General features: G+C 35.8%; 1 protein-coding gene across 1 annotated transcript in view; it reads left to right on the top strand.

Moving 5' to 3' along the window:
• FAM186A (family with sequence similarity 186 member A) overlaps window positions 1-12,996 on the top strand; it is a gene marked incomplete at its 5' end in the record, with an annotated part of 108,496 nt that overhangs the window by 53,792 nt on the left and 41,708 nt on the right. The window contains 2 exons of the mRNA XM_041735606.1: window positions 5,438-5,654; window positions 6,588-6,758. Coding sequence (XP_041591540.1) covers window positions 5,438-5,654; window positions 6,588-6,758 — 388 coding nt within the window. The remainder of the gene's footprint in view (window positions 1-5,437; window positions 5,655-6,587; window positions 6,759-12,996) is intronic.

The raw sequence follows: 12,996 nt of genomic DNA, 5'->3' as shown, positions 1-12,996 counted from the left end.
AACAGGGGTGTTGGAGTCATATAAACCCTGCCTCACACTGACTGTTGGGGATTTTTGCATCAATATTCATCAGGGATGTTGGTCTATAGTTTTCTTCCTCCTTCCTTCCCCCCTCTTTCTTTCTTTCCTTATCTCACTTTCTTTTCTTTATCTGGCCTTGGTATCAGGGCCTCAAAAAATGAGTTAGAAAGTGCTATTGCCTCTTTAGTTTTCTGTAAGAATTTATAAAGACTTGGTATTTTTTCTTCATCACTATGCTATGGGTTATCTTGTAGTGTTATTTTACATCACTTGGCTTATTCAACTTTGTCTCCACTCTCCTGTGTTCCTGACAAATTATTTGCTGCATCTTATCCTTCCTTCTTCCTCCCTTTCTCTCTCCACCCCCCTCCCTCCATCTCTCCCTCCTTCCCTTCCTTTCTTTCTTTTGCATCATCTCTGTTTCTAATTGTAATATTTCCAGCACCTAATATCTGGTTACTTCTTTTCCATGATGATTTGGTGTGCAAAATCCAAATCTGACTTTTATTGTAAGGAGTGTGGAAAGAGTTCAGTTTCTCTGTAACCAAATTTAAAGAGTAATTAATAATGTTGGAAAAGGTGGAGTGGTGGTTCATCATCTCTCAGATTCATTGTGCCCTTTTAAAATATTTTAATATCCTTTCATTCCTGAGGTGAAATTAACAGATAAAATACCTATACTTATACTTTAAATAATATAAGTGTGAAGGTAAATAAAGGAAAGTAATTGTGTAAATTCTAGGTCAAATTTCACTAGAAGACATAATAAAGAGGTAGACAGAGGCTTGCACCTATATGTAGAATTAAAATAAAGTGAAAGCTACAAATAATAGGTTGATACAAATGCAGGTTTATTGTGTTGACACTACATACCATTAATGTTAGTGAATTACTCTGGTACTATGGTGTTTCAGAATGGTAAATTTTGTTGGAGAAATTCTAAATAATATTTTTCTTTGTTATTTTCTAAATCTTTTTTTTAAAGATTTTATTTATTCATGAGAGACACAGAGACACAGGCAGAGGGAGAAGCAGGCTCCTCAAGGGGAGCCCAATGTGGGACTCCATCCTGGGACTCCAGGACCACACCCTGAGCTGAAGGCAGGTGCTCAACTGCTGAGCCACCAAGGCATCCCTAAAGAATATTTTTCTTTTGATTTACATATATTTGCATTCCTGGAAATTTCAGTATATAATTAAACTAGGCAAAAAATACTTTGTGTTTATATTTTTAGATATAAAAGAGTAAATTTTTTCCTTTTAAAAGAGTAAATTTCTAGGCTCAGATAAGTATAAACATTAAAAAAAACCTACATGAATGTCTCACGGGATAATCAAATTTATGCAAGATTGGGCCAGTTCTTCATTGTGTGGACTGTTTATTGCTCTGTAAAATGAGCTAGCATTCTTTTTTAAAAAGATTTTTATTTATTCATTTGAGATAGAGAGAGAGCTCAAACCAAGGAGCAGGATGAGAGGAAGTAGCAGGCTCCCCACTGAGCAGAGTCTGATGTGGGGCTCCATCCCAGGACCCCGTGATCATGATCTGAGGCAAAGGCAGATGCTTAACAGACCAAGCCACCCAGGTGCCCACCTTTCACTGAATACCAATAAATCCCTCCTCCCAATTATTGTTACAACCAAAAATGAATCTACAAATTTCCAAATGCCATATATGAGGCAGTAATTTACTCCTATTGAGAATAGTGGTATAAAGTGATAAGCAAAAGAAATTTGCTGATAGATTCTTGAAAAGGTGAGTTAATGAAATAAAAGTTATGTTGAGGAATATCTGATACGTGCTTTCCAAGTGTGAGGTCTGGGTAAAGAAAAAAAAAGCAACTTCCTTTTGCTTATTTGTTTGTTAACAGCAGTTATTGTTTATAAAGCCATTTTCAGGGGGCCCTGTGGGGGCTCAGTGGTTGAGCATCTGCCTTTGGCTCAGGTTATGATCCCTGCCTTTGACTCAGGTTGTGATACAGATTGAGTACTGTATCAGGCTCCCCACAGGGAGTCTGCTTCTCCCTCTGTCTTTGTCTCTGCATCTCTCTGTGTGTCCCTCATGAATAATTTAATAAAATATTTTTAAAAATAATAAAGCCATTTTCACATGTTATACATCTCACATCAACTGTGAATTTAGTAGTATCTCCACCATTTTTTAAAAGTTTTTTATTTTAGTTCTGGTATAGTTAATTACGGTGTTATATTAGTTTCAGGTATACAATATAGTAATTCAACAACGCTATACATTACTCAGTGCTCATCATGACAAGTGTACTCTTTAATCCCCAACCCAATTTCACCCATCCTTCACCCACTTCCCCCTGGTAACCACCAGTTTGTTCTCTATAGCTAATAATGTTTCTTGATTTCTCTTTTTCCTTTGTTTCTTATTTTCCACATGAGTGAAATCATATGATATTGTCTTTGACTGATTTTGATTAGTATTATGCTCTCTAGCTCCATCCATGTCATTCCAAATGGCAAGTTTTCATTCTTTCTTATGGTTGAATAATATTCATACACACACACGGTGTTATTATATACATGCATATATGTGTACACATACTTATGTACATCATCTTTATCCATTCATCTATTGGTGGACTGGGCTGCTTCCATAATTTAACTATTGTAAATAATGTTGTAATAAACATAGGGGTGCATATATTTTTTGAATTAGTGTTTTCATTTTCTTTGGGTCAATACCTAATAGTGCAATTACTGAATCATAGGTTAGTTCTGTTTTTAATTTTTTGAGGAACCTCCATACTGTTTTCCACAATGGCTTCATAAGTTTGCATTCCCACCAACAGTGCAGGAGGATTCCCTTTTCTCCACATTCTTGCCAACACTTCTTTCTTTTCTTTCTTTCTTTCTTTTTTTTTTTTTTAATTTATGATAGTCACAGAGAGAGAGAGAGAGAGAGGCAGAGATACAGGCAGAGGGAGAAGCAGGCTCCATGCACCGGGAGCCCGACGTGGGATTCGATCCGGGTCTCCAGGATCACGTCCTGGGCCAAAGGCAGGCGCTAAACCACTGCACCACCCAGGGATCCCCACTTGTTTCTTGTTTTTTTTTTTTTTTTTTTTTTAGCCATTCTGACAGGTGTGAGATGATATCTTATTATAATTTTGATTTACATATCCATGATGATGAATGATGTTGAGCATCTTTTCATATGGCTGTTGGCCATCCGGATTTCTTCTTTGGAGAAATGTCTGTTCATGTCTTCTGCCCATATGTTAATTGGATTATTTAGGTTTTGGGTGTTGAGTTTTAGAAATTCTTTATATATCTGGATACTAACCTTTTATTGGATAGGTCATTTGCAAAGCAAATACCTACTCCCATTTAATAGGTTGTCTTTTAGGTTTTTTTTTTTTTTTTTTATTGTTTCCTTCACAGAGTACAAGTTCTTTATTTTGATGTAGTCCCAGTAGTTCAGTTTTTGCATTTCTTTTCTTTGCTTCAGGAGATATATCTAGAAAAAATGTTGCTACAGCTAATGTCAGCTTGTTCTCTCTTCTAAAATATTTATGGTTTCAGGCCTCACATTTAGGTCTTTAATCCACTTTGAGTTTATTTTTGTGTATGGTGTAAGAAAGTAGTCTAGGATCATTCTTTTGTATGTAGCTGTCCAGTTTTCCTAACACCATTTTTTGTAGAGACTGTCTTTTTCGTTGCCTATTCTTTTCCACTTTGTCAAAGATAACTGACCATATATTTGTGGGTTTATTTCTGGGCTCTCTGTACTGTTCCATTGACCCATGTGTATATTTTTGTTCCAGCACCATGCCATTTTGATTACTCCAGCTTTATAGCATAACTTACAATCTAAAATTTACCCCCTGAAAATTAACAAGGCAGGAAACAACAAATGTTGGAGAGGATGTGGCCAAAGGGAACCCTCTTGCACTGTTGGTGGGAATGTGAACTGGTGCAGCCACTCTGGAAAACTGTGTGGAGGTTCCTCAAAGAGTTAAAAATAGATCTGCCCTACGACCCAGCAATCGCACTGCTGGGGATTTACCCCAAAGATACAGACGCCGTGAAACGCCGGGACACCTGCACCCCGATGTTTCTAGCAGCAATGTCCAAAATAGCCACACTGTGGAAGGAGCTTCGGTGTCCATGGAAAGATGAATGGATAAAGGAGATGTGGTATATGTATACAATGGAATATTAATCAGCCATTAGAAACGACAAATACCCACCATTTGCTTCGACGTGGATGAACTGGAGGGTATTATGCTGAGTGAAGTAAGTCAATCGGAGAAGGACAAACATTATATGGTCTCATTCATTTGGGGAATATAAAAAATAGTGAGAGGGGAATAAAGGGGAAAGGAGAAAAAATGAGTGGGAAATATCAGAAAGGGAGACAGAACATGAGAGACTCCTAACTGGGAAACGAACAAGGGGTGGTGAAAAGGGAGGTGGGTGGGTGGGGGGGGTAGGGGTGACTGGGTGACAGGCAGTGAGGGGGGCACTTGGTGGGATGAGCACTGGGTGTTATGCTATATGTGGGCAAATTGAACTCCAATAAAAAAATAAAAAATAAAATAAAATAAAATAAAATAAAATAAAATAAAATAAAATAAAATAAAATAAAATTTACCCCCTGCTTTGTTTCTTTCTTAAGATTTTTTGGGGTATGTAGGGTCTTTTGTGGTTGCATATAAAATTTAGTGTTTGCTCTGGTCCTGTGAAAAATGCCATTCATATTTTGATGTGGATTAAATTGAATCTATAGATTGCTTGTGTAGTATGAACATTTTAATAATATTAATTCTTCCAATACATGAATACATGAATATAGAATGTCTTTCCATTTGTGCCATCAGTTTATTTCATGGATGTTTTAAAGCTTTTAGAGTACAGGTCTTTCACCTCTTTGGTTAAGTTTATTCATAGGTTTTTTTTTTTTTTTTTTTTTGGTGCAATTGTGAGACTGTTTTCTTAATCTCTCTGCTTTATTATTATTATTCTATAGAAATGCTACTATTTTCTGGGTATTAATTTTGTATCCTGCAACTTTACTCAATTCATTTATTGCTTCTAATAGTTTTTTTTGGTGGAGTCTTTAAGGTTTTCTATATATACTATCTGTAAATAGTGACAGTCTAATTTCTTCCTTACCTCATTTCTTTTTCTTATCTGATTGTTATGGCTAGCACTGCCAGTACTATGTTGAATAAAAGTGGTTAGAGTGGACATCTTTGTCTTATTTCTGATCTCAGAGGAAAAGCTCTCAGTTTTTCACTATTGAGTATAATTTGGCTGCGGATTTTTCATTATATAGCCTTTACTATGTTCCCTCCAAACCCACTTTGTTGAGAGTTTTTATTAACAGATGTTCAATTATATCAAAAAACTGAGTATTAATATATCCTCGTTCTTACTTTTATAGGACATTAATATGCAGCTGAATGACATACTGCTCAATGTGCAGCGGATAATAAATCGCTATACTCTTGATGAGAATGTGCACTCTGGAAAAAAAATCTCCCTTACAGAACATAAGAAACGGAGAATATATTTCCTGGAGAAAATAGTTACTTATGCTAAGAATGCTGAAATTAGAGAAAAGATTCTTGTGTATATCCTGGCCTGGTTGGAAGAATGGAGTAAGTTTTCAAAGGTGGTTCAAAGGAAAACCACTAAGTAATGAAAAAGCTAAAGAACAGGATCTATAAGTAAATTTTAAAGGGTAAATCAAACTAAAGACGACTAAGGAGGTTATTGAGAGAATAGTTATCCACCGTTTCAGTAAGAATAAAGTAAGAAAAACATAGCCTTTGCTCATTTAGTGCCAGCTATTCTGAGCTCCTTGCTTTTCTTGAAGCATGCCAGCATACCCTTGCCCAGTGTCTTTATGCTTACTATTCCTTTGCCTGGAACATTGTCCACAAGTAGCCACGTGGCTCATTCTCTGTTCATATCTTGCTTTGAAATGATGTGTTCTCTGACTGTCTGCGTTCCCTACTCCTTGGCACTGTCCATTACTCTTTTATTCTTTATTTTTTTCTGTAGCATTTGTTACATCTGACATACTATATAACTAATGTTTTTATTTTGACTTTTTTGTCTGTCTCCTTTCACTAGAATGCAAGCAGTATGAAGTCAGGAAATTTGCTTTATTCAGTGTTATATCCTCAGCATCTAGAATAGAATAATATATGACTAAGGAGACATTGGTTGAATGAAAGAATGAATAAGCTCAGAATACAAAAAGAGGAATGTCATTAAGTTGCAAGAAATCTCATGTAATGAGGGTTTAAAAATACTAAATAGCTTATGAAAGGAGTTAATTGGGGTTTAGTTTCTCAATATTAAAATACATGCTCACATTTTAGATACCAAAGTATTTCAATGATTTACTGTTCAGCTTTCTATTCCAAATCTCTTCCCTTTTCATTTTTTCATAAAGAAAAGCCTCAGAATAGCACTAAATGTGATACCTACATTTACTACAATATAGAGTAATTAGCCAATATTATAAGCCTACATGGTTACAGTTATTTTTCTGCACAAAAGTATTTTTTTTTACTCTCTTCAAGATCTCATTTTGTCTGAGATAACTGCAATGGATATTGAGGAACACCACCACTGGATTGCACAAATGGAGTTTTTACCAGAAACGTTCAAAGCTATTGAGAGCAATGTCAAGATACTGAGTAGAATTAGTGTATCTTTGTTTGAAGAAAGGAAGAGACAAAAGAAAAGAACAAGTAAGGGTGCTTTAAGACATTGGAAACAGATTTGACTTTTTCTAGAAACATCTTTATTAACTTACAATTTACATACCATAAAACTCATATATGCTAAGTGTACAATTCAGTGACTTTTAGTAAATTTAGAGCTGTGTAACCGTCACCACATTCAATTTTTTTTTTTGCCACAATTCAATTTTAAAACATTTCCTTCATCTCAAAAAGATCTCTCAAGCCCATTTGCAGTCAATCCTCATTCCCACCCCAGGCCCAGACATGCACTAATCTATTTTCTCTTTCAATAGGTTTGCCTTTTCTGCATGTTCCATAAGATCAAATCATATTATATGCAATTTTTTATATCTGACTTCTTTTATTTAACATAATGTTTTTGAGATTTGGCCATATTATAGGATGTATTAGCAGTTTCTTCCTTTCTATTACCAGTTGTATATCACTGTTTGTGTATACCACATTTTGTTTACCTACTCATCAGTTCATGGACATTTGGAATGTTTCTACATTTGACTTTTATGAATAATGCTGCCATGAACACAAGTGTATATTTTTTTTTAAAGATTTTATTTGTTTATGATAGACACAGAGGCAGAGAAACAGGCAGAGGGAGAAGCAGGCTCCAGGCTCTATTCAGGGAGCCCGATGTGGGACTCAATCCCGGGACTTCAGGATCTGCCCTGGGTGGAAGGCAGGCGCTAAACCACTGAGCCATCAGGGATTCTGTAGTCTGTAGGACATATGTTTTCATTTCTTTTGGGTAGAGTAGAATTTCTACCCAAGGAGTAGAATTTCTGGGTCATTTATCAATTGCTGGTAAATTTATGCTTAACTTTTAAAGAAATTGTTAACTTATTGCCCAAGTGACAGCGCCATTTTACATTCCCTTCAACAATGTATTAAGGTTCCAGTTTCTCCACATCCTCAATGACACTTGTTATAATCTTTTTCAAAAAGTAACCTTTCTAAGAGGTGTGAAGTGCTATCCCACTGTGGTTTTAAATGGTATTTTCCTGAAGATTAATGATGTGCATTTTTTCACAGGTGCTTATTAGCCATTCTTATATTTATTTTGATAAAATGATTATTCAAATATTCATTTTAATTATTGAATTTTAAGAATCCTTTATGTATTCTAGATACAAATCCTTTATCAGAAACGTGATTTTTCACGTTTCACTGAGCCTGGGTGGCTCAGTCTGTTAAGCATCTAACTTTGGCTTGGGTCATGATCCTAGGATCCTGAGATTGTGCCCTGTAATGGGCTCCCTGCTCAGCAGAGAACCTGCTTCTCCCTCTTCCTCTGCCTGCTGATCCCCCTGCTTGTGTTTGTGTGTGCACTATTGCTCATTCTCTCTCTCTCAAGCTGTCAAATAAATAAAATCTTAAAAAAAAACACAACAGCCAAATATAGATTCTTTTCAAGCACACATGGAACATTATATAGTTATAAATTATATATAAATTATATAAATATGTAGTTGATTTATATTCTCATTTTAGTCTTCCATATATATCCTTACTGATTTTCTATCTAGTTGTTCTATCTATTACTGACAGTGGGATGTTGAACTTTCCAACTATTGAGTTTATCTCTCCCTTTAATTCTGTATTTTAAGGCTCTGTTATTAGGTGCATATATGTTTATAATTGTGATAGCTTCCTGATGAACTGAGCTTCTTATTATAAAATGTCCCTCATTGTCTCTAGAACCATTTTTTAAACATTTTATTTAAATTCAGTTTGCCAACTTATAGTATAACACCCAGTGTTCATCTAATCATGTGCCTTCCTTCATGCCTGTCACCCAGTTACCCTATCCCCCCATTCACCTCCCCTTCTGCAACCCTTTGTTTGTTTCCCAAAGTTAGGAATCTTTCATGGTTTGTCTTCCTCTCTCATTTTTCCCCACTCAGTTTCCCCCACTTCCCTATGGTCCCTTTCATTATTTCTTATATTCCACATGAGTGAAACAATATGATAATTGTCTTTCTCCAACTGACTTATTTCACTCAGCATAATAACTTCTAGTTCCATCCATGTCAATGTAAATGGTAGGTAGTCATGCTTTCTGATGGCTGAGTAATATTCCATTGTGTATATACACCACATCTTCTTTATCCATTCATCTGTCGAAAGACATCATGGTTCCTTCCACAGTTTGCTACTGTGGACATTGCTGCTATGAACATTGGGGAGCAGGTACCCCTTCAGATCACTACATTTGTTATCTTTGGGGTAAATAGCCAGTAGTGCAATTGCTGGGTTGAAGGGTAGTTCTATTTTCAACTTGATGAACTCCCACACTGTTTTCCAGAGTGGCTGCACCAGCTTGCATTCCCACCAATAGTGTAAGAGGGTTCCTCCTCCGCATCCTCTCCAACATTTGTTGTTTCCTGTCTTGTTAATTTTGGCCATTCTCACTGGTGTAAATGATATCTCATTGTGGTTCCTGCTTTGTTGAAGACGAGTTGGCCATAGAGTTGAGGGTTCATTTCTGTGCCTAGAACCATTTTTTACCCTGAAGTCTATTTTGCTTGGTGTTAGTATATTAGCATATTCTCTCCAGCTCCCCTGTGGTTACTGTTTACTAGGTTGAATCCAAAATGTGTTGCTTATAGTTGGATCTTGTCAGCTTTTATATCTATCTATCTATCTATCTATCTATCTATCTATCTATCTATCATCTATCTATCTATCATCTATCTATCTATCTATCTATCTATCTATCTATCTATCATCTATCTATCTATCTATCTATCATCTATCTATCTATCATCTATCTATACATACATACATACAGAAAACACATAAATTTGGTAATCTTTGATTTATGATTGGAATGTTTAATTCATTCATATTTAATGTAATTATTGATATGTTGGATTTATACATGCCATGTTACTATTTTTCATGTTTCATCTTTTTTGTTCCCTTGTTCTTCTTTTACTACCTTCTGTGTTAAACAACTTTTTAAAAAACATTTTAACATCTTTTTTTTAAAGATTTTTATTTATTTTTCAAGATTTTATTTATTTATTCATGAGAGGCACAGAGAGAGAGAGGCAGAGACACAGGCAGAGGGAGAAGCAGGCTCCATGTAGGGAGCCTGATGTGGGCCTTGATCTCCAGGATCACGCCCTGGGCTGAAGGTGGCGCTAAACCGCTGAGCCACCTTGGCTGCCCAAGATTTTTAAAATTTATTTATGAGAGTCACACAGAGAGAGGCAGATAGATACATAGGCAGAGGGAGAAGCCTGATGCAGGATTCGATCCCAGGACCCTGAGATCACAACCTAAGCCAAAGGTGGGTACTCAACCACTGAGCCACCAGGTGGCTAAACAAATATTTTCTAGTGTACCATTTCAATTCCATTTTTTCCCTGTATTTTTGGAGTGATTTCCTTAGTAGCTGCTCTAAGGGATCACAGTATACATAAAAAATTATCACAATCTGCTTAAGATTAGTACTAATTAACCAGCAAAATATAGAATTTTTGCTTTAATAGCTCCATTCTCTTTCCTTCTTTTGTCATATATATTACATTTTTTTGGTACCATAAGCTCAACAATATAGTTTCATAATTATTATTTTATGTGACTTTTTAATCAGTTAAGAGAGGAAAAATATTTTTACTTCCTTTTATATTTACCTACATATATTGTTGTTCTATATTTTTTGTGAGAATTTGAGCTATCCTCTAGTATCATTTCCTCTCAGCCTGAAGGACTTCTTTATATTTCTTGTAAGACAGGTCTATAAGAAGCAAATTATTTCCATCTTTGCTTTTCTGGGAATGTTTTCATCGCATTTTGATTTATTAAGGCAGTCTTAGATTAGAAGAAAATTGAGAAAAATAATACAGAGAATTCTATATATTTTTCCAGTTTTCCCCTGTTATTAATATATTACATTTGTTACAATTAACAAACCAGTATTGACCCATTATTAAGTAAAGTCCATAATTTATAGATTGAATTCATAATTCCTTAGGGTTTTTTGTGGGGTTTTTGCTGTTGTTGCCTTTTAAAGATTTTATTTACTTATTTGACAGAGAGAGAGGAAGAGAGCATAGCCAGGGGGAGAGGGCTGAGAGAGAAGCAGACTCCCTGCTGAGCAAGGAGCCCAGTGCAGGGCTCTATCTAAGAAGCCTGTGATCATGACCTGAGCCAAAGGCAGATGCTTAACCAACTGAGACACTCAGGCAACCCTATCATTCTTTATTTTTACCTAAATATCCTTTTTTTCATTTCAGGATCCCATCCAGGGTACCTGATTACATTGTTGTCATGTCTCCTTAGGCTTTCTTGACTGTGACAGTTTCTCAGACTTTTCCTTCCACTTGATGTTCCTGACAGGCTTGAGGAGTACCAGTCAGATATATTATAAAATGCTCCCCTATTGGAATTTGTCTGATGTTTTTTCTCATGTTTACCCTGGGGTTATGGGTTCTGGGGAGAAAAATGACAGAGGTAAAGTACCATTATCATCATATAATTTCAAGAGCATATATTATCAAATGATTTATGATTTAATGTTGATCTTTATCACCTGGCTAAAGTAGTGCTTGTCAGGTTTCTCCACTGTAAAGTTACTCTTTTACCTCATGTTCCATGCTGCGCTTTTTAAAAGCAAGTCTATATGTGCAACCCACACTTAAGGAATGGGGAGTTATGCTCCCTTTCTTTTAGGATGAATAGCTACATAAATTATTTGAAGTTCTTAGGTACTAGAGTTTATCTCTTCTTCCTCATTTATTAATTTACTTCATTATTTATATCAGGGATCCCTGGGTGGCTCAGCGGTTTGGCACCTGCCTTTGGCCCAGGGCGTGATCCTGGAGTCCCAGGATCAAGTCCCACATCAGGCTCCCTGCATGGGGCCTGGTTCTCCCTCTGCCTGTGTCTCTGCCTCTCTCTCTGTGTCTCTCATGAATAAATAAATAAAATCTTTAAAAAATATTTATATCAAAGTGAACTCACAGATATTTATTTTATACTCTGAGTTATAATCTAATACTCCTTTATTTTGTTGCTCAAGTTCTACCTTTGGCCATTGGGACCTCTTTCATTTGGTTCCTGTGCTCCTTTAACATAACGTCATCAATGTGGTTTTTTCTTTTTAATTTTTTTAGCCCTTCTCTACTTTCTGGCACTACAAGATGCTTCAGGTTCTCTCAAATATGTCCTGCCCCAGTCCTAGAATCTTCCATTTCTCCAAGGATTTCTGGTCTCTTTTATTGGAGAATAGTATTGAAAAGCAAAGTCTCATTGTTAGGAGTGCTCATTGCTGCTGGGGTGTCATTTCTATTCAATCCTTTCATATGACAGAGGAAAAAAAATGTGTGTGTGTGTAGAACCAATGTGCACGCACACATCTATAAATATAAATCTAACTACTTTATACAAGGTCATGCTGATTTCTCTAATTCATTATCACACATGGATCATTCTATCTTCTTCCTCTTGCTTATCTATAAATTACAACTCAATGAGAAACTTGCTCCTACCATCTGCTTTACTTAATTGTTCAATTCCAGTATACACACATAGCAGTATCAGAATTATTAACCCATATCCTAGTGAAGAATAACATCAACTAGAGTACAGTATCTATGTGCAGTTCCCTTTGCCTTCAGTCTTACAGACTCCATTTCCAATTACTTAGGTCAACACCACCTACATTCCTTTAAGTGGGATTGTACCATACATCTTTTTATACAGTTAGACTGTTAATCACAGTCTTCATTCCTTCCTAGGATCCCCTGACCTCCTAAATAGGTATTTTTAAAAATTTTGCATACATTAGGTTTCACTCTTGTGCTATAGAGTTCTATGGGGTTTGACAAATATATATTGTCATATATCCACCATTACAATATCAAATGGAATAATTTCTCCACCCTAAGAATCCTCTGTTTCACCTATTTATCCTTCCTCTCTCTCCCCAAGCCCCAAATAACCATTGATTTTTAAAAGTCTCCATAGTTTTGACATTTCAAGAATGTCATATAGTTGGAATCATGCAGTATGTAGTTTTTTCACAAAGGCCTCTATCACTTAGCAATACATATTTATGTTTCCTCCCTATCTTTTATTGTGGTTTAGTAGCTTTTTTCCTGCTGAATAATATTCCATTATATAGATTCACCAGTTTATCTACCTACTGAAGGACACTTGATTGATTCCAGATTTTGGTGATTAAGAATAAAGCTGCTATATATAGGGATGCTGGGGTGGC

The sequence above is a fragment of the Vulpes lagopus genome, chromosome 21 (assembly GCF_018345385.1).
Source record: "Vulpes lagopus strain Blue_001 chromosome 21, ASM1834538v1, whole genome shotgun sequence".
Lineage (NCBI taxonomy): Eukaryota > Metazoa > Chordata > Mammalia > Carnivora > Canidae > Vulpes > Vulpes lagopus.
The sequence above is the reverse complement of the archived record's forward strand: the minus strand, read 5'-3'. Positions and strand labels throughout refer to the sequence as shown.